We start from the raw sequence: 18,710 nt of genomic DNA on the forward strand, positions 1-18,710 counted from the left end.
CTGCTCATATATATTATCGTGGGGAAGCGAAAACCATCAAGCGTCTGCTTGACTGCCGTCGGCGCGGCGTCTGATGGTATTGGTGCTGCCGTTGTTTTGTTTTAATTTTACTGCCAGTATCGATGAACGGTAAACAGAAAAAAGTCTCATTCTCATGCCTGATTGGTATCATTGATAGTCATTGAATAAGTGATGTTACAGTTGATAGCGAAAATCACAAATTTATGGGAAGACTAAACTAAACTAAACTAAACTCCAGGTCAATTTGGAGGAATCTGAGTATCTAAAAAGTATATGTATAACACATTCATGTCAGTCCTTTTTCAGTTGATCATGTCAACGTTACTCGGTATAGCATGACTACAGTTAGGAGTGTAGATCTGAAGTTCTGCTTCTTGAAGTTTGGAGCATCCCGAATTAAGTTTAAAATGGTTCGTACAATTCCAGGTGGAGTCTCACAATCATGCAAATAAAAACTCCCGAACACATAACGGAGCACTCGCACGTCTAACCCAAACCACTCGGACTGGACACTGGATGAACCAGTCAGTGCACAATTCCCCATCTTCATCATCATCACCGTCATCATCACGTCCGAACAGTTGCAACGACGCGGCGCGGCACTGAGAAGATATGCTCGATTCCAAATATGCAGTTCTTCATTTTCCCGCGGTATCAGCGCAGAAGGAAAACGTGCTTACGTTACGACGGTGATGGAGAAATTTTCTCCATTCCTGTATATCCTAGTTTGGACTTGCTGCACCGCGAAAGTGGCTCCCGCCACCAGGGAAGAAGCGTGAACGACCACAGCGCGTTGTCAGTCCGTCAAGTGACATGGGAATGAAATTGCAATTTTTCTCGTCTTTTTTTTTGGTCTCGTACTTTCAGCCGGATGGTACCTGCTGGGTAGTATCACTGGAATCACGTGATTCGAAGCGATATAACGGTATATTGAAGCGGAGGAAAGCGGAATGCGAAAATCTTGTTTGATAAAGGGTCATAATTTGGGGATACGGCCAGCTGGACCGGCGGAGCAATTATCATAAAAGGAATGGAGTTGTCACCTGGTCCTATAAGAAGTTGTACTATTGCGTTCAAGATAAAAAGAAGTTTAATGGCTTCCATTAGCTTGAAACAAGAATGTTTTTGAACGTATTGAAACTTTTGTAAGCATTGATTCCAGCAGTAACGAGTTTTCCTTCTGTTTCGTTTCAGATTTCACAACTAAAATAGCAATTCTCCATCAAAAGAGGCAACAGCGATGCAGAAGGCAAGCTGATATCAACCAAACTAAATCCCTCACTAAATACTCTAGTCTACTTGCGGAAAGCTCTAGCAGCTTCAATTAACTTCCACTTCGAGGCGCTTCGTCGTGCCACTCGAACTTGTGCTGACTGAGAGACAGTCGTCAGCAGCACAGCAGTCGTCGCCATTTCCACACTTGCAAACAAGCCAATTCAAATGAAACCACCACGAAACCCGAGGAGGATCAGGCAAAAGCGAAGAAAGCAGTAACCGGGTGTCCCATTCCCAGCCGCATTTCCTAGGATCTTGCAGAAGTCGACGAACGACGGCTCAGGCTCACATTCAGCTCAGCTCACCGCCAAAGTAAACGACGCTCAAATTTATAAATACACCCCTATCTCCATTAGTGCAATCGTCAAACAGGACTAAATCAACACAATCCAACTACACCCTACATCTGAACCGGTAGATATAACACCAGGGAACGAACGCAGAAATGCTCCAACCACTACTACGACTACTGCTCGGGAGGACACTGTCCGTATCGTCGTTGTTGTCGTCCAGCAACAGCAGCAGCAGGAAGCTAATAGCCCTGCTGCTGGTGCAACTTTTGGCCACGCTGGCCGTCGGATCGGTCGCCACATCAACGACGCCGCAGAAGAACGCCAACAGCAACCACCCGTACGCGGTGCGGATTAACAAGTGCTGCGAGAAGTTCGAGGTCATGTACGATGGCAAGTGCACCGTCGCCGACACCATCAATGCGAGTGAGTATGATTTCCACTAGATGCTGGGGGTAAGGTAAGGGACGAGAGAGAAAGTTGTTTGGAAACAGTTTGAAAGTGGCATATTTATGCGAAGGTTTGGTAGTTTTCAGGAAGTGGCCCAGCAGAAGGACGATCGAAATGGGAAAATGATTGTAAGTAATGATAGCTACGACAGAAATCAGTAAGTTACAGGGAATTGGTGCAAATGCTACTCTGTTGCTGGACAGGGTAAGCGCACCATTAGTGATAGTTGAAGAAATGTGTTACGGCTGCAGAGACGTTTTTATTCGGTGACACACGTCAAAAAAAAAACAGTGTCTTCGCTTTACATCAATTGCTGCGGAGTAATACTGGAAGGGAATGATCTACCTGATGATTTGCTTAATGCACCGGAAACCTTCGGAAACAATATATGATGGCTAATCACGTGATAAAAGCCTGGCCACCCCACGAATATTCATCCGGAAACCAGATCATTCCTTGGACTACCTTTCTCGAAATCCCCAAGTACATGTCATGTTCAAATATAAAGGGAAACAACAAGGAACGAATTCACCGAGTATTCTTTTTCTACTGATTTTTTGTTTTCCTTTTGTTTTAGCATCCAATGGGCTAAGAATGCTTCCAAACCATGTCGAATGTTCACTCGTTCACACCACTTTCTGACTCAGCAGTTGCTGAATGAAGGATAAACCGTAAAATCGAAAGAATTACTGAAATCCAGCGTGCGGAAATCCCTCGAAACTTGTTTCTTCCTCCGTATACAAACTCGTAATGACAACGAACGGCACGAGCTGCACGTGAACTGGTTGCTCACTCCTTATTGTTTACTTTTTGCGCCGACTAACCAACTCTCGGCGAACTTTCGAATCTTCCACGTATACTGTTTACTTTTCACGCCGACTAAGCAAATCCCGGCAAGCGAACTTCCAAATCTGCCACGCACACTGTTTATTCTTTGCGCCGACTAACGAACTCCCGGAAAGCGAACTTTTGAATCTTCCGCAAACACTGTTTACTTTTGTGCTGTCTAACCAACTCTCGGCAAGCGAACATCGGAAAATTCAGCGGGTTCTGTTTACTTTTCACGTCGAATAACTAACTCCCGGGAAGTAAACTTCAGAATCTTCCACGTACACTGTTTCCTTTTTATACTGAATCACCAACAACGGACAAGCAAACTTCCGAATCTTCCGCGCACACTGTTTACTCTCTGCGTCGACTAATCAACTCCCAGCAAGCGAACTTCCTCACACACTCTGTTTACCACTTTCGAACATAACCTCTTACTACTACATGTGTGTAGTAGGGAACATTGTTTAATTTTTTCGTCAAATAACAAACTCCCTACAAAAGGACTTCCGAATCGTTCGTGCACATTGTTTACTTTTCGCGCTAAATAACAAACTCCCGGCAAGCGAACTTCCGAATCTACAACGTAACTCTGTTTGAATCAGGGTTCCTGATTTCCACTTTTCATCTTCTTCCACATTCGAAGACAGTCAGCAGCGAACGGTTGTCGCTTTAGTTCGTGTGTATGCTTGTCAGCGACGATAGCAAACTCCGGCGAACGGTGGAAATTACTCATTCGTCCACATTCGCATCGCAAGCGAATGCGATTCGTGAGTGATGCGATTGATATTGTGCATACGAATTTATGATGTTTTCGAATTAGTTTCTTTGCTAATCTAGCATTTCAACAACAATACAGTAAAAATGTATGCATTACATGCAGAAATTCTCTTCTACTTATGATAATAGCCGCTTCGATCGCTCACCAGCATTCTTCACCATTCGCCATTCATTCATTCGCTTGCGATCCAAACTGCGACGAATGGCAATGAATATTCATGTCAAGCAGCTGGCTCATCGCTTCCCACTGGTGATGGGGTTGCGTGTTTGATCACGACGATCCGTTTGCTGCATCTTTCTCGATTCGCTTCAGCAAAGAGGAGTGAATATGAATGGAGTGAGGCGAATATACCGATCCTTGGTTTGAAACTTCTGCGCACACTGTTTACTTCACGCAGAATAACAAACTCCCGGCAAGCGAACTTCCGAATATTCCGCGCACACTGTTTACTTTTCGTGCCGAAAAACAAACCCCCTGCAAGCGCATTTCCGAAACTTTCGCACACACTGTTTACTTCTCGCGCCAACTAATCAAATCTTATTTTCCACGCATACTGTTTACTTTTCGCGACGAATAAGCAACTCCCGGGAAGCGAACTTCCGAATCTTCTACTCACACTGACTGTTTACTTTTCGCGCTGAATAACCAACTTCCTGCAAGCATACTTCTGCACACACGTATTGTATAGTATTGTTTTCTACTTTCGAACATGAGCTTTTACTACATGTGTGTAGTAGAGAACTGTGAATACAAATATTGAGCTTCTTAGTGGATGTTTGTGGTTCCGTAAGATGCTAAAGATTCCTCCGCATGATTATTCGAACGGTAAATTGAATCAAGGAGGAATCTGGTTAACCCTGCTATAGGATCAACAAGTAGGCTCCCCAAGTAAATATTTCCGGCAAGTCGATGATCCCGATCACACGGTGTATAAATTCTATGCGGACGCGGATTTATCTGGAAATTAAAACCCTACTACAGAAATTCCTTCAGAAATTCCTCTTGGATTTCTCAGTATATTCCTTCTATATGTTTTACGGCATTTTTGTTCATATTCCTTCTTCAATTCCTCCCGAAGATATTTTCGGATTCCAACCATCATTTTTCGAAGATTCGAAAAATTCCTCTTTTAAAATATTACTGAATTTCTACCAATTTCTACTGGAGATGTTCACGGGGATCCTACATAATTTCTTCCAGAGGTTTTCCCGGTATTGCTTCCAGAGTCCCTCGAAGAACTTTTCTCGAAGTTCCTTCGAAGACGAAATTATATAAATAAATAAATAGATACTCCTTGTTTCTCTTGGAATTTCCCAAGCAGACTTCATGGGATTTACCCTATTTTTTACAAGAGTTATTCTTGGGATTTCTACTAGTGCTCCTCCAAAGGAGTCAGGAGAATTTTCTGCAGGATTCCCTCCAGGGATTTCTTCCGATGTTCTTTCTGTAATATCTTCAAGCTACCTTCTACAGATTCTCCTTTAGAAGCATCCTCTCCTCTGCTTGAAGTTTCTCGTGGGATTTCTTTCGAAGTTTTATCTGAGATTTTCCTCTGATTTTTTTCCCCCGGGAATCCGCTGAGAAGATTCCTTCCGATGTTGCCTTTGGGATGCCTCTCAGAACTTATCTGGATTTATACTGGACTTCCTCCCAAGATTTTTTCCAGAGTATCTTCCGGAGTTTCTTTTGTGATTAAGCGAATTTCTTGTAGTGATATGTCTGAGATTATTTATCCCATATGCCTTCCCAGGTTCTCTACCGGAAATTTCTCCGCGATTCTGGGTATTCCTTTCACAAAATGTTCAGGATTCTTTCTCGAAATACTTAATGGGATAACCTCCTGTGAAAAAAAACTCTGTGGAAATGTCGGAAAGAATCCAGATGAAATTTTGCGAGACACTTCGCAAACATCCAAATTAGGTGACCTAATTGATAAATGGGAGGAATTTCAGAAGCAATCCTGATAAAAACTGGGACATCCCGGGGGGGAAATGGGGGAATCATCCCGGGAGCATATATTTGGGAAATTTAAGGAAAAATCCCACCAAATCCCGCGAGAAAGCCCAAGTCAAATTCTGGAAAACTTTCTGGCAGAAATCCCTGAAAGAGCTTGTCCAGAGTTTGTTCTTAAGATGAGCCAAGGATTCAGAGACCCACTGTGCCTGAAGTCATTGTACTGTGCTCTGGTACGTTCCATTCTGGAATTTGCTGCTGTGGTATGGTGTCCATTTCACATAAGCTGGATAACTCGAATTGAATCCGTGCAGAAGAAATTCGTGCGATATGCCCTGAGAAATCTTCCCTGGCGTGATCCGGAAAACCTGCCTCCATATGCGGAACGCTGTCGTTTATTGGGGATCGATACTCTGGAGGACCGGCGTTATGCGTCGCAAGCCACTTTTGTTGCAAAATTGCTCAAAGGTGAAATCGATTCGCATAACATATTGGCAAACATCGATATCTACGCCCCTGAGCGGCGCCTACGTAACAGGAGTTTCGTTAGTCTCGGTAGCTCAAATACTTGATACGGGCAACATGATCCGACTAGACACATGACAATGAAATTCAGCCAAGTTTATCCTATCTTCGTCTTCAATATACAAACTTCGACGCTGCGTAACCGTTTTATAGAATATTTTAGACGTAATTAACTTTGTGCCGTTTATGTTTTAAGTATGTTTTTTAGTTTATATTCATTGAGACAATTTTTATGTCAGATGGATCAAATCAAATATAAATATAAATAAATATAAATAAATTTGCAGAAATCCCACAAAATCCCGGGAAAAAGCTGTTGGAAGGCCTTCCCGAAAAACTAGAAAGAGAAACTCATGAAGGAACTTTGGATACATTTTGGAGGGATCTCCGGAAGGAATCCGGCAAGAAACTCCGGAAGCATATCGGATAATCCTTTAGAAGAAATTTTGGGAGGTATTGCAGCAGATACCTCCAGGAAACCTCCTGTAGAAATCCCGGGAGAAACTCTGGTAGAAATACCAGGAACACCTGTCAGAAATCCCAGATGGAAACCTTTCAGATTATCGCCGATTGTCTGTACTGACCGTCAGCTAGTATCCGTACATAAGCTAGAGAACCAGAACGAATCGCCCAAAAGCAGGGTATGAAAAACGGATCACGCCGAAAAACAAACGCTTTGTCCTAAGCGGTGTATGTTGGTAACAAAGGCGCTTCGCAACAAGCACATGTCAGGCGAGGAGAGCAATAAAACAAACATCGCTTGCCGTGCGTGTGTCGATATTCCATCTTTTCTGCTGAAATTTTCTACCCACATCATCAGATTCATAAGCATTTGGGCGAATTAAGACTCTTGCAAACTTCAGAGTCGAGTTTTAGTTGTAATCCGATGCGAAATCACGATGTGAAAAGTACGAGACAAATATTCCTACCGTTTTTATTGTGAACAAACTCGGGAGCGATTTTGTCATTATCTGCTAACGAAAAAACAAAGCGTTGTTGCCGTGCCTTCTTTGTTGCCTGTTTTTCGCTTGCGGTGGCATATTTTGCGTACGCTGCCCAAAAGTGTACCAGACGGCTTGACCCTTCACGGCGATTATAAGAAATTAATCAACGCAATTTGTCAGACTAAAAGCCGACATATCTAGGAAGACTTCCTGGGATTTTTTTTCAGGAATTCCCCCAGGAGATTTTTTTAAGAATTCCTACAGCGTTATTCTGGGAGTTTAGAGAGTATATTTTGAAGGAGTTCCTTCAGAATTTGCTCCAAGGGTTGTTTTAGAAATAACTCCAACAGTTCCACTAGAAATAGGTCCACAAGTGGCTGCAGGAATATCTCCAAGTTTTTTTTTAAATCTCTCAAAATTAACTTAAAAAAATCCTCCGATAATTAACACACGGATGTTTTCAGAAGTTCCTCCAGATATTCTTTCTCCATGAGGAGTTCCGTTAGACATTTTTCATGGAGTGTTTGCAATGATCTCTCTGGATATTCCTTCAAAATTATCCCAGAATAAACTTCAAAAATTTATTGAAAAAATACTCTAGTAGTGTTTCCAGGATTTTTTCGAACACAATTATAGGCTTTCTTTCAGGGAAAACATTTTACTATATTGTGCTTCTCAATTAAATTTTGCTCCTAGAGAAATTTCTGAAAGCTGGATTAATAAAAAAAAAACAAAAATCCCGGAGAAATTGCTGAAATCATACTTTTATTAATTCCTGGCAAAATATCTAGATAAATACTTGAAGGATTTTGTAAACAAACTAAGTTTTGTTCAAAAAATTACTACAGTATTATTGTTAAATTTTATTCAGGGGCTTGTGAACGAATTTGTTCAGCAATTACTCCAGGGGTTGCTGTAGAAATTCCTCCAAAAGTTCCACTAGAAATTGATCCACGAGTTGCTTCTAATGTTCCAGCAGGGAAAAGATTTACAAGAAGTTTTTCAAGTTTTCAAAAATTCTTCCAGAATTAACATCAGAAATTTCTTCGGTAATTAATACATGAATGTTTCGAGAAGTTCCTCCAGGAGTTTCTTCAGGAATGCTGCTGAAGTGTGTTCAGGAGATCCTGCAGAAATATCTCTAGAAGTCTCTTGATATTTTTTCTAGAAGCGTATTTAGAACTTCCATGCGGAGTTCTTTTAAGAATTTCTCATGGCGTTTTTACAATAATCTCTCTAGTAATTTCTTCAAAAATTTCTCTAGGAGTTCCCCTAAGAGATACTTTTGAGATGTTGCTTCAGAAATTTGTCTAGTAGTTTCTTCAGGAATTTTTCAAAAACAATTTGGAGTTTTCTTCAGGGAAATAGTTTTTTATCATGTATTTCTCAATTGAATTTTCTCCTGAATAAATTTCTAAAAGTAACCATGGGTGGATAGCTGTAGCAGTTTTTGAAAGAGCTCCTATAGAACCACTGTTTTTCTCTTATAAACTTAATTATCTGATTGAAATTATTGTCAAACAAAATTGGAGTTCCTTCAAAAATCTTCTTCAGAAATTCTTCCAAAAGTTTTGTTTTAGAAATTATTATAGAATTATTGTGGGATTTAATTCAAGGGTTTTTGAAGAAATTTCTTCAGCAATTACTCCAGGGCCTGGTTTAGAAATTATTCTAACAGTTCAACTAGAAATTGATCCACATGTTGCTCCAAAATTTTCGGCAGTGATAAGCTTTTCAATAGTTTTTTTTTTTAATTCTCCCAGAATCAACTTTAGGAATTCCTCCGGTAATTGATACATGGATGTTTCGAGAAGTTCCTCCAGGTATTCTTCCAGGAGATTCTTCAGGAACTGCTTCAACAATTGTTCCTTTTTGTTTGTTAGGAAATCCAGCTTAACTTTGATCAGGAGTTTCTACTGAATAATTTTCTCTGGAAGTCTCTTGAGATTTTTTTTCTAGGTTCTTATTCAGGACTTCATAAGGTGTTTCTTTGGGAATATCTAATGTAGTTTTACTATGATCTCTCTGGAAATTCCTTCAAAAACTTCTCTAGGAGTTAGAAGTAGAAATGGCTAAATGAGTTCTTCTAAGAGATACTTTTGAGACTACTTTAAGAGTATTTTTTCAGAAATTTCTCTAGTAGTTTTACCACGAATTTTTCAAAAAATCTTCAAGGCGCTCTTTCAGCAAACCCAGTTTTTTTATCATGTATTTTTCAATTGAATTTTTCTTTCGGATATATTTTTGAAAGTAACCATGGATGAATCTTTAGAAAAGCAAAAATCCCGGAAAAATTGCTGATACCCTTCTTTGATGAATTCTTAGGAAAATTCATAGATAAATTCCTGAAGCAGTTGTTTGAAAATCTGAAAGTGATCCACTAAATACTCCAAAAGTACCTTTTAAAGTTTTTTTTCAAGAATTCTCCCAGAATTAACTTTAGAAATTCGTCTGGTAATAGATTCTTGGTTGTTTCCAAAATTTTCTCCAAATATTCTTCCATGAGTTTCTTCAGGAACTATTGCAGAAATTCTATTATGAAGCCCTGCTTGAGCTTATTCAGGAGTTCCTACTGAAAAATTCCTAGTAGTCTTTTGAGAAATTTCAGGAATTTTTCAAAAGAAAAAAATAAAAATAAATTAAAAAAAGAAATATTTTTTTCAAATTTTATCATGTGTTTCTCAATTGACTTTTTCTCCTGGAGAATTTTTGAAAGTAACATACGATGGATGATTTTTCAGAAAATACAACACGATTCACGATGATTTCACAGATGATCATCTGTTAAGTAGATGCTTGTTGAAGTGTTTCGTTAAACCAGATGGAAAATGTAGATAAAACTAAAAAAAGTGCAAGAGAATTCCATTTTCAACAGTATCGCTGGATTTTTTTCTTCACGTCAACATAATTCTTGGTTTGAACTAAATTTAGTGGATATTAGGAGTCTTTTCAGGAATCTTCCTAGAAGTTTCTGTAGGAATACAACTAGGAGTTTCTTTTGAAAGTCTGTCAAGAGTTCCTTTAGAAAATACTGCACGACTGCTTTTAGGAATTATTTTGAAAGTTTATTCTGCGTTTGCTGAAGGAGTTCTTTCAGCGATTTGCTTTAGGAATTCTTCCAACAGTTCCTCGAGCATTGCTCTAAGAGTTCCCGCAGAGATTTTTCTCATGAGATTTTCCAAAAAATCTTACCTAATGATCTTCAGAAATTCATCCAGTAATCCATTAATGCATTTATATCTCCAGGAGTTTCTTCCGGTACTGCTGTAGGAATTCTTTTAGGAAATCCCCAGGACCTTCTTCACGAGTTCTTTCTAAAATTCTCCAAAAGTCTGTTGAAAAATTTCTCTAGGAGCTCATACAGCAGCCCCTCGAGGAGTTTCGCAATAATATCTTTGAAATTCCTCTTCAGAAATGGTGTCAAGAATTTATCTAACAGATACTTGTTAGACTTCTCTAGAAGCCCCTTTAAAAGTTACTCCAAACGTTCCTTCAGGAAGGTATTTTGTTGTTATTTTTAAATTTCATCATGCGTTTCGTAATAGCCTAGTTTTTGTTTGCTTTTCCATTGAATGCTTCTAGTTGGCGCTAGCAGTGAAAAGTGTGTGAATAGAAGTCAAGAATGATTTGGAAGCCCAACTTTTTGTGACTAGCACATGCTTGCTTCACCGAGAAATTCAGATTTTTTGTTGTGTGGTACAAAAAGTGATGTATTTTCAGTTAGGATGGTCGAACCATGTTTTTTTTCTCCTGGAAGAATTTTGAAAGTATGCTAGGATCTAAAAGAATCGCTGGAGTAATCGTTGGAAGAACTAATACAAAAATTCCTTCAGGAAACAATTCATAAAGCGAATTCTGGAGAAATTCTGGAAGGATTTCGAAAAGAACATCTTAAGAAGGAACTCCTTGATGATTTCTTGGGGTATTTTTGAAAGAAATCCTAAAACAGTAAGTACAGCAACTTCTAGTTTAACTCAAAAAGGAATTTCTACAAAAATACAACAAGTATTTGGTAATATACAAAACAATTGGAATTAGTATATATATTTTTAAATTTTTTTTCCACCATGTGCTTCTTAATTGAATTTTGCTCCTGGAGGGATTCCTAGAAGTAACCGTGGATGGTTTATAGAAAAAAAACTTCCAGAGAAATTCCGGAAACCATTTTTCATCTTTGGAGGAGTTTCAGGGAAAACTGATAGATGGAATTTCTGAAGGAACTGCTGGAGCAGTTGTTGAAAGAACACCTAGAGAAGCACTTGCAGGGAACAATTCTAACATTGAATTCTCGAAAAAACACCGAAGGAAATCCTCAAGCAATTCCCGAACGAAATCATCATCTTAAAGTAATTCCTAGAATATTATGTAAAAGAACTTCTGTGAAAATAAATCTATAGCAAGTTTTAGTTCAACTCCTGAAGGAAACTCTTTGTAGCATTCGAGGAGGATGACTTTTACATGAACATCTGGAGAAACTTTGAATAAGCTGATTGAGAAAATGGCCTGCAAAATCGTGAGTAAACAACCTGAACGGAACGTCCAGCATAGATCTGGTTCTCACAAGCTCCTACCATATGCTTCCATGGGTCAGTGATAAGGCTCACTAGCCAAGAGTTGTGTGCTTAGTTGGTAGTTCAGAATGGACAAACGTGTTGTTCTTCTGACTTCAGCAAGATTGAGGAGGTAGGTTTCGAGTGGTTGTTCATCAAGGAAGTGCGGCTCCTACAAAAATGTGTAGTGAATCATTAGATCTGATTCAGGTATTTGGTACTTCCAGAGGAATTCCTGAAGAAACTCCACCAGAAATTTACGGGGAAACACTTGAAGCTATGGGACAACCCTTCTGGAGGAATTTGTTGAAGCTTCTGATAGAACTTGAGGTCTTTCTGGAGAAACTCTTGGAGTATAAAAAAAATCGGTTTCTTTGACCCATTCTCACCCCCTCGAAGGGGTAAGAATGGGTCAATTTGCATATACTTTTAGTTTTACGGAAAATTGACGGGGGCAAAAGAAGCAAAAGTTATAGAACAATGAATGTGGCAGTATGGATTTTTGACCCATTCTCATCTCCAACGACGGTATCTAAATTCAAAAACCCAATTCTAACTTCGTTTCACTTAAATATTATTTAGTCAAACGGCTTTCGGAAAAGACAGCACAGCATGCTCCAAACCGATCCTACCAAATACCAAATCATAATGACTGCATTTCAATTACATTTGTTTCCACACGTGAATCCATCGCACCTTCGATAACAACTTCCTCTCGGTAAGCAAATAACTTCCAACCAACCCTCATCCTGCAGCACTTACCATCCATGACCGAAATTTGCATACAAAACCTGAATCGCACAATCCCGTCGTGAGCAAACACAATATCACAGGATATCCTATTCCCTAGCTACTGCGAGTGCTACCACGATGAGCGCCACTCTTATTACCCTCCTACCACCATCATCAGCCTGAACCCGGCCCGGGTGCAACAGAATGGAAAATCAATCCGGTTGGACGCTGGCTGGCTGGCTGGCTGTTCCAATCCAGTTCAGTCCTTTTCCTGGGTCTGTGCGGTTCCAGCCTACACACATAATGCAAGTAGCAAAGCAGCTGATCACCGCCGCCGATCCACGTGCCACTCAGGCACCCAGCCAGCTGCAGCAAAGTTGCAGCGCACCCTTACTTTCTTCGTTTCGTTCGTTTTTTTTTCTGTGGATTTTTGTATTCTGCTGATCCGAACGGAACGGAAGATGGAATTCATATAAAATCACTTTTTTGCTTCTTTCTGGGAGGTTCATACCTTCACCTGGTACGGAAGTGGTTCCCGAGCAAATAACTAGACGGAGCCTGAGCCTCACTAAAGAATGATGGCTCATTTTCAGTAGAATTACAGTTTCACGTAAACAATACTGGTAGAAATGACGCAAACATGTGGAAAAGGTTTCTACAGAAAGCCATTTAGGTGTTCACTGTAGTCCTGCTTCCACCTTTCAGTTACCTTTTATACATTGGTATCGAGACATATCTACATAAATCAAAATCCTTCGTGTCTGTTGGTAACCACTGGCATAGTGGAGCATCACCATGCATAACGCAGAGCGCATTATCAACGAACGGGAGTGCAACGTTTCTATTCTTCATATCCTCATATCCGCTCCGATGCGATGAGGGCATGGAATGCATTTTTAACCGATGCATGAAATCTCTTTCGCCTGTTCATGCGTTTTTTTTTCTCTTCTGGATTATCCTTCCTGTACGAAGGGCAATGGCAATAACTTAAACATTGATAGACTGGCATGTTATGTATCCTTATAGAAAGAGGACATCTTCTCTGTTGTGTTGCATGTCAGTCAAGTGAAAACACTAGATCGCTATAAAAGCGGAACATCACGAAATTAGGTTCCGAAGCCGGGTCCTAAAAAGGAGAGAAAGCGTTACGCCCCGAAACACGTGCCCGGTCACGGACTGGGTATCAACCGAGATGTCGTTATGTTCTAATAATTCAATGCATTCGAAAGCCACTTCTGTTTGGCATGCATCGATGCTCCAACTTGCTCTAGCATGAATTCCACGATAACCAGAACGTCATTCGGAAAGAACGCAGCAACAGAGAAGACTTTCCCGTTGCAACGTAACAGTCGACAGGCGAAAAGTCCGGAACATCCGGTGTCTCTTTCTGAGCTCGAGCCCAACGTATAGGTATAATGCGATTGCGAAGCACATTCCTCTTGCCTTTGAAATCGAGGAACAAAGTCGTCAGAAATGCAAAAGTGGCAGAATAACTTTTGCGCTTACCTACCGGCATGGCAGCAGCCAGCGGTGCGTGGTGGCTTTGTTGGATTTTCTTTTTCTGCGTTTTGACGTACAAAAGGATCAGCAGGATCGTAGAGGGTGTCGCCCGCTGTTGACCTCATGGCGAGGATGAAGGCGAGGGCAATGTGTGTTTTGGAAGAAGCTTATGGACAATGGTGGCTGCCAGTGGCAACTGTATTCTTGCGCTTTCGGAAAGACAGTCTGGTCTTCGTAGTTTTTTTTTCGAATGTCTCCTAAACAAAAAATAAAACACCAAATCACATCCAAAACGAGATGAGTTCCAGTATTATAGAGAATGGCAGACTTTTAAATACTGGATCACATATAGCATTTCTCAAACTATATGTAAATAGAATCAGAATAAATTTATCTAAATTTCGTTATCAATAAAATTATTAACTAATGACCATCTTAGAAAACGCCAAAGAAAAAAAAAACTGGTGAGCGGAAATTTACCATGCTCACTCCTCACTTCTCAGGGCTCCACACTTCACATTGCTCAATTTCTCGCTGCTCAGTACTTCCTGAACAGTCCTAACTGCTTCCTTCTCATTTTTCATTGTTTGTTCCTCACTACTCACCTCTCACTTTTCACAGCTCATTCTTTACTCCACACCACTTACTTCTCACTTCTGTGAAACATTCCTAACTTTCCTCTTTTCTCTGGTCACTCCTCATTGGTCACTTTGCACTACTCACTCCTAACTGCTCATCGCTCACTCTCGCTCCTTCACACTTCTCGAGCTTCATTTTCCCTGCTCGCTTCTCAGTCCTCACTCTTCACTAATTCACACACCTTATTCCTCAGTCTTCACTTTTCTATGCCCCCTCCTCACTCACCTCACTGCTAACTGTTTATTCGCTCCTCGCCCTGCTCTCTTCACTTCCACTCTTCATTACTCACTCTTAATTTTTGTCTTCTTGCTTCTCACTACTTCACTGCTCACTTCTCTCTTCTTTTTCTTGGCGTAACGTCCTCACTGGGACAGAGCCTGCTTTTCAGCTTGTTCTAAGAGCACATCCACAGTTATTAACTGAGAGCTTCCTCTGCCAATGACCATTTTGCAAGTGTATATCGTGCAGCAGGCACGAATATACTCTTTGCCCAAGAAAACCAATAAACTTTCCTTAGGAAAAACTCATGGCTCCGACCGGTAATCAAACCCGTCACCCTTAGCATGGTCATGCTGAATACTCACGTCTTTAACGCTATGGCAATAGCGGCCCTTCTATTTTTCATTTATCATTCCTTGAAGCTTGTTTCTCACTTCTAACACTTCACTGCTTGCTTCTCATTGCTCACTCCTCACTAATTCACCCTTCCTCACTGCTTACTTCTCATTCACTCATCACTCTACTCTTTTTACTGTTCTCTCATCATTCTTTTTTTTCTCGTTTCTCACTGCTTCACTCCTCACTTCTGTTTTCCGACTTCTCACTCGCTGTTTAACGCGCAATTTAAGTACCGACAGGCAAACTATTGTTTTGCACAGCCCTAACTCAGAAAATTTAGAATCCAAATTCAATCTTGTGTATCCTGCATTGCTGTTCTAGAAACGTAGGATACAAAAGATTGAAATTCCTCTGCTGATAAGTTCTACATTCTACCGGTTCCATTTTGTTCCCAGATTGGTAATGCGTACCATGTCTATGTAGTGAGTTCTCTCAGAACTTCGGCAAGATAGCAACATTCTGTCGTCGGAAAAGTTGTTCAGAACAACAACCACTTCCTGGTGTTGCTGGATTCCATAATTCAGAATGTCATCACCACGTGGCGCTAGTATACATGGTTACTTCGGGTACGGCTTGAGTCACTTTCCACTTTTCACTCTTCTCTGCTTATTTGCTCACCCCTCACTAATTACAGCTCATTCTTCACTACTCAATCTAAACTCCTCACTTATCGCTCCGTCCTGCTCACTACTAAATCCTCACTTCTAAACCCACACTTATTCCTCACAGTAGTCTCCACCTTCTCACTCTTCACTGCTCACTCCTTACTCCAAATTGCTCATTTATCATTCTTCACTTCTCACCAGTAGTGGAATGGTAAAATGTCGGGATCGGGGGCACACAAATAGATTTTTTACTTAAATGAAGTCAATACCAAATGAAATCAGTTTATTACCTAGATATCTTTATGTTTATGAAAGTTTCCAAAGGAGTTTAACCTTTCGGAACGCGCGCCAATTCTAACCTAAAAATTCACCGCACTTGTGTTGTGTACGACAAAGGTTTAAGGATGAGATAAGTGGCCGAGAGATTTAAAGGAAAAGATCATGCTGGGTTTTAGAGAGGTTCTCGGGGGCTTCATGGGTAGGTAATTCAGGAGAGTTTCAGAGGGGTTTCAGATACATTTCAAAGTGGTTGCAAAGCGTTTCAGTAGGGATCCTACGGAGTTGAGGGACAAATAAGAAGGATGCAGAAGGGTGAAGGGTTTGAGGTTTCATTAGAGGTTTCAGGGATATTTCAGGAAGCATTGGGGGATTACAGAAGAATTTCTGAGGGTTGCACAAACTTTCAGATCTCTAGATGAGTGGTGGTGAGATGGTGAGTTTTAGAGGTATTACGAGACCACCCCGGAAGCATCATAGGGTCATAGGGTTTTAGTAGCCCTTCAGAACGTATCAGGATATTTCCGTACACTTCAAGGTGTTCTCATGCTTTAAGTCAAGCTTCAGGATAGATTCAAATAGGGCTTAGAACGGTTTTAGGGCCTTTTTTTGGATTTCAGAAGATTTCAAAGTAGTATCCGGGGAAGAGGGGAGGTTGTGTGATGGTTGCTTTACAGGCTTCCAGGAATACGTCAGAGAGATTTCAAGGGGGTTTCAGAGGCGTTTCAAGGTGTTTCAGGGCGTTTCAAGGATGCTTTACACGCTTTTAGATGAGCACTCTGCTTTACAGGTTTTTTAGAGAGGTTTGAGGGTTTAAAATGGATGCTCGAGGATTTTAGGAGACTTCAGGTATCAGTAAGTCGGCTCCAAAGGCAAGTCTTTCAGGAGAGCTTCAAGTTTTAGAGGACGTCATGACGTTTCCTGGCGTTTCCACAGGTTTCAAGGAGTCCAAAACATTTAACGAGAGCTTCATGAGAGATCTATGGGGGCTCTATAGCGAGACTCTTAGAGCTATTCAATTCTCTATTTCATAGATCGTAGCTAACTGAGGCCGTGTGAGAATCAACCTTAATCTTAAAGCTCTAATAGACAACTAGTTACGTTTGTAGGTTCGATGACCATCGATACTCAAGGGAGTTCTTGTATATACTCAAACAGATATTGAACTCTTTAGTTGATAACACATAGTTGCATGAGTCTATGTAAGCATGCACTTCAACCATAATGCTCAGAAGGATATTTGATTACGCTTGTAGATCCGATGAGCCATACCCCAGGGAGTCCTCGGATACTGTTAATCAGCCATTAAGTTCATAGCTAGATTAAATATAGAAGTATAAGCCAATGTGAGTATAAACGTTATTCACAATACAGCGAGAGGTCACAAGTTATGTGTGTAGATCTGATAACTTATTCTCAAGGAAGTTTTTGAAGAACCTAGCATAGTCCCAAACCCCCTAATCCATCAATTTCGAATATGCCTTAAACTCCTCTTGTTATGTATATGTTTCCCATAGTAAGTACCGTGTATATAGGATGAGATCATTAGCAGCTGTTATCTGTGAAAGTTATCTGATGCCATCAAAGGTTACTTTCACAGGATTTCATTTAATTAGACCTCTAGAATTACTCCAGGAAATACAATAATTTACCTTTATGAATTTTTTTAGAACTTCGTCCAGAAAATCTTCTAGAGATTCACGGTTATTTTTTTCAGAGATGCTAGATAAACTAATCTTGATTTTTTTATTCTCTTTAATTCCACCAAAGATTACTCCAAGTTCTAAGAAGAATTTTCCAGAAAGTATTTCAAAATGTTTCTCAGGGGAATCTCCGAGGAATTAGGTTTTGTTATTTCAGGAATGCCTCCAAAAGTTTCACTAGAATTCCTTTAGTTTTTCCTCTGATATAATTTCAGGAATTTATTCCAAAAAAACCTTCAGAAGTTTTTCTAGAGATGCCCCGAGGCATTCTTTCAAGTATTTCTTTGAGAACTCTGTTAAGATATTCTCAATATTTTTTGCACGATTTTTTTCAAGAAATTTCTTTCTAGCATTCAGAAATTCTCCTCTGGTTTCAAAGATTCATTTAGTCTTTCAGGAATTCAATGATACATATTGGCCTTTACTGGCATTTTATTATATTTGCTGGTATGTCTGAAACATACTGAAAAAATTTGTAATAATAAATTAGTAGGCAAAAAATGTCTTTGTATTCCGCAGAATCATTACCTGTTCTGTGGCTTAGTTGGTTAAAGCGCCGGTCTAGCGAATATGGAGTCATGGGTTCGAATCCCACAAGAACGTGATTTTTTTTTCACAAATGTCATCTCTCAGTTTGACAATTAGCAACATTTCGTGCCTACTAACTAATTACAAGTTTTTTTCAGTATCTTTCAGTAATTATTGGAGGGATTTCATCATATCCAAGAATTTTATTCAAAGAATCAAAAATTTTTTCCCTAGAATTCGCCCAGCCATTGTTTCAAACCTTTATTTTTTATTTCTTCAGAGGTTCCCCAAATTTTCCAAGAAATTTCATCAGCGATTTCTTCAGAAACTAGTTCAAGAATTCACTCAAAATGCTGCCCAGGAGATTCTCGGGGAAAGTTCTCCAGGAAATTGTCCAGAGAAGTCTCCAAGAATTCTTCTAGGATTCTCTCTTGGATTCTTGCAATGTTTCATATAGACATAAACTCAATAAATTACTAAAGGATTCTCTGG

General features: G+C 40.0%; 2 protein-coding genes across 2 annotated transcripts in view; one reads left to right on the top strand and one right to left on the bottom strand.

Moving 5' to 3' along the window:
* Positions 1 to 18,710, bottom strand: part of LOC109429325 (RNA helicase aquarius) — a 323,063-nt gene that overhangs the window by 271,572 nt on the left and 32,781 nt on the right. The window lies entirely within an intron of this gene.
* Positions 1 to 18,710, top strand: part of LOC109429326 (probable G-protein coupled receptor Mth-like 5) — a 94,207-nt gene that overhangs the window by 56,888 nt on the left and 18,609 nt on the right. Inside the window, exons 2-3 of the mRNA XM_029860238.2 lie at positions 1,216 to 1,608; positions 1,669 to 2,012. Coding sequence (XP_029716098.2) covers positions 1,742 to 2,012 — 271 coding nt within the window. The 5' untranslated portion in view covers positions 1,216 to 1,608; positions 1,669 to 1,741. The remainder of the gene's footprint in view (positions 1 to 1,215; positions 1,609 to 1,668; positions 2,013 to 18,710) is intronic.

The sequence above is a fragment of the Aedes albopictus genome, chromosome 1, assembly GCF_035046485.1.
Source record: "Aedes albopictus strain Foshan chromosome 1, AalbF5, whole genome shotgun sequence".
NCBI classification, from domain to species: domain Eukaryota; kingdom Metazoa; phylum Arthropoda; class Insecta; order Diptera; family Culicidae; genus Aedes; species Aedes albopictus.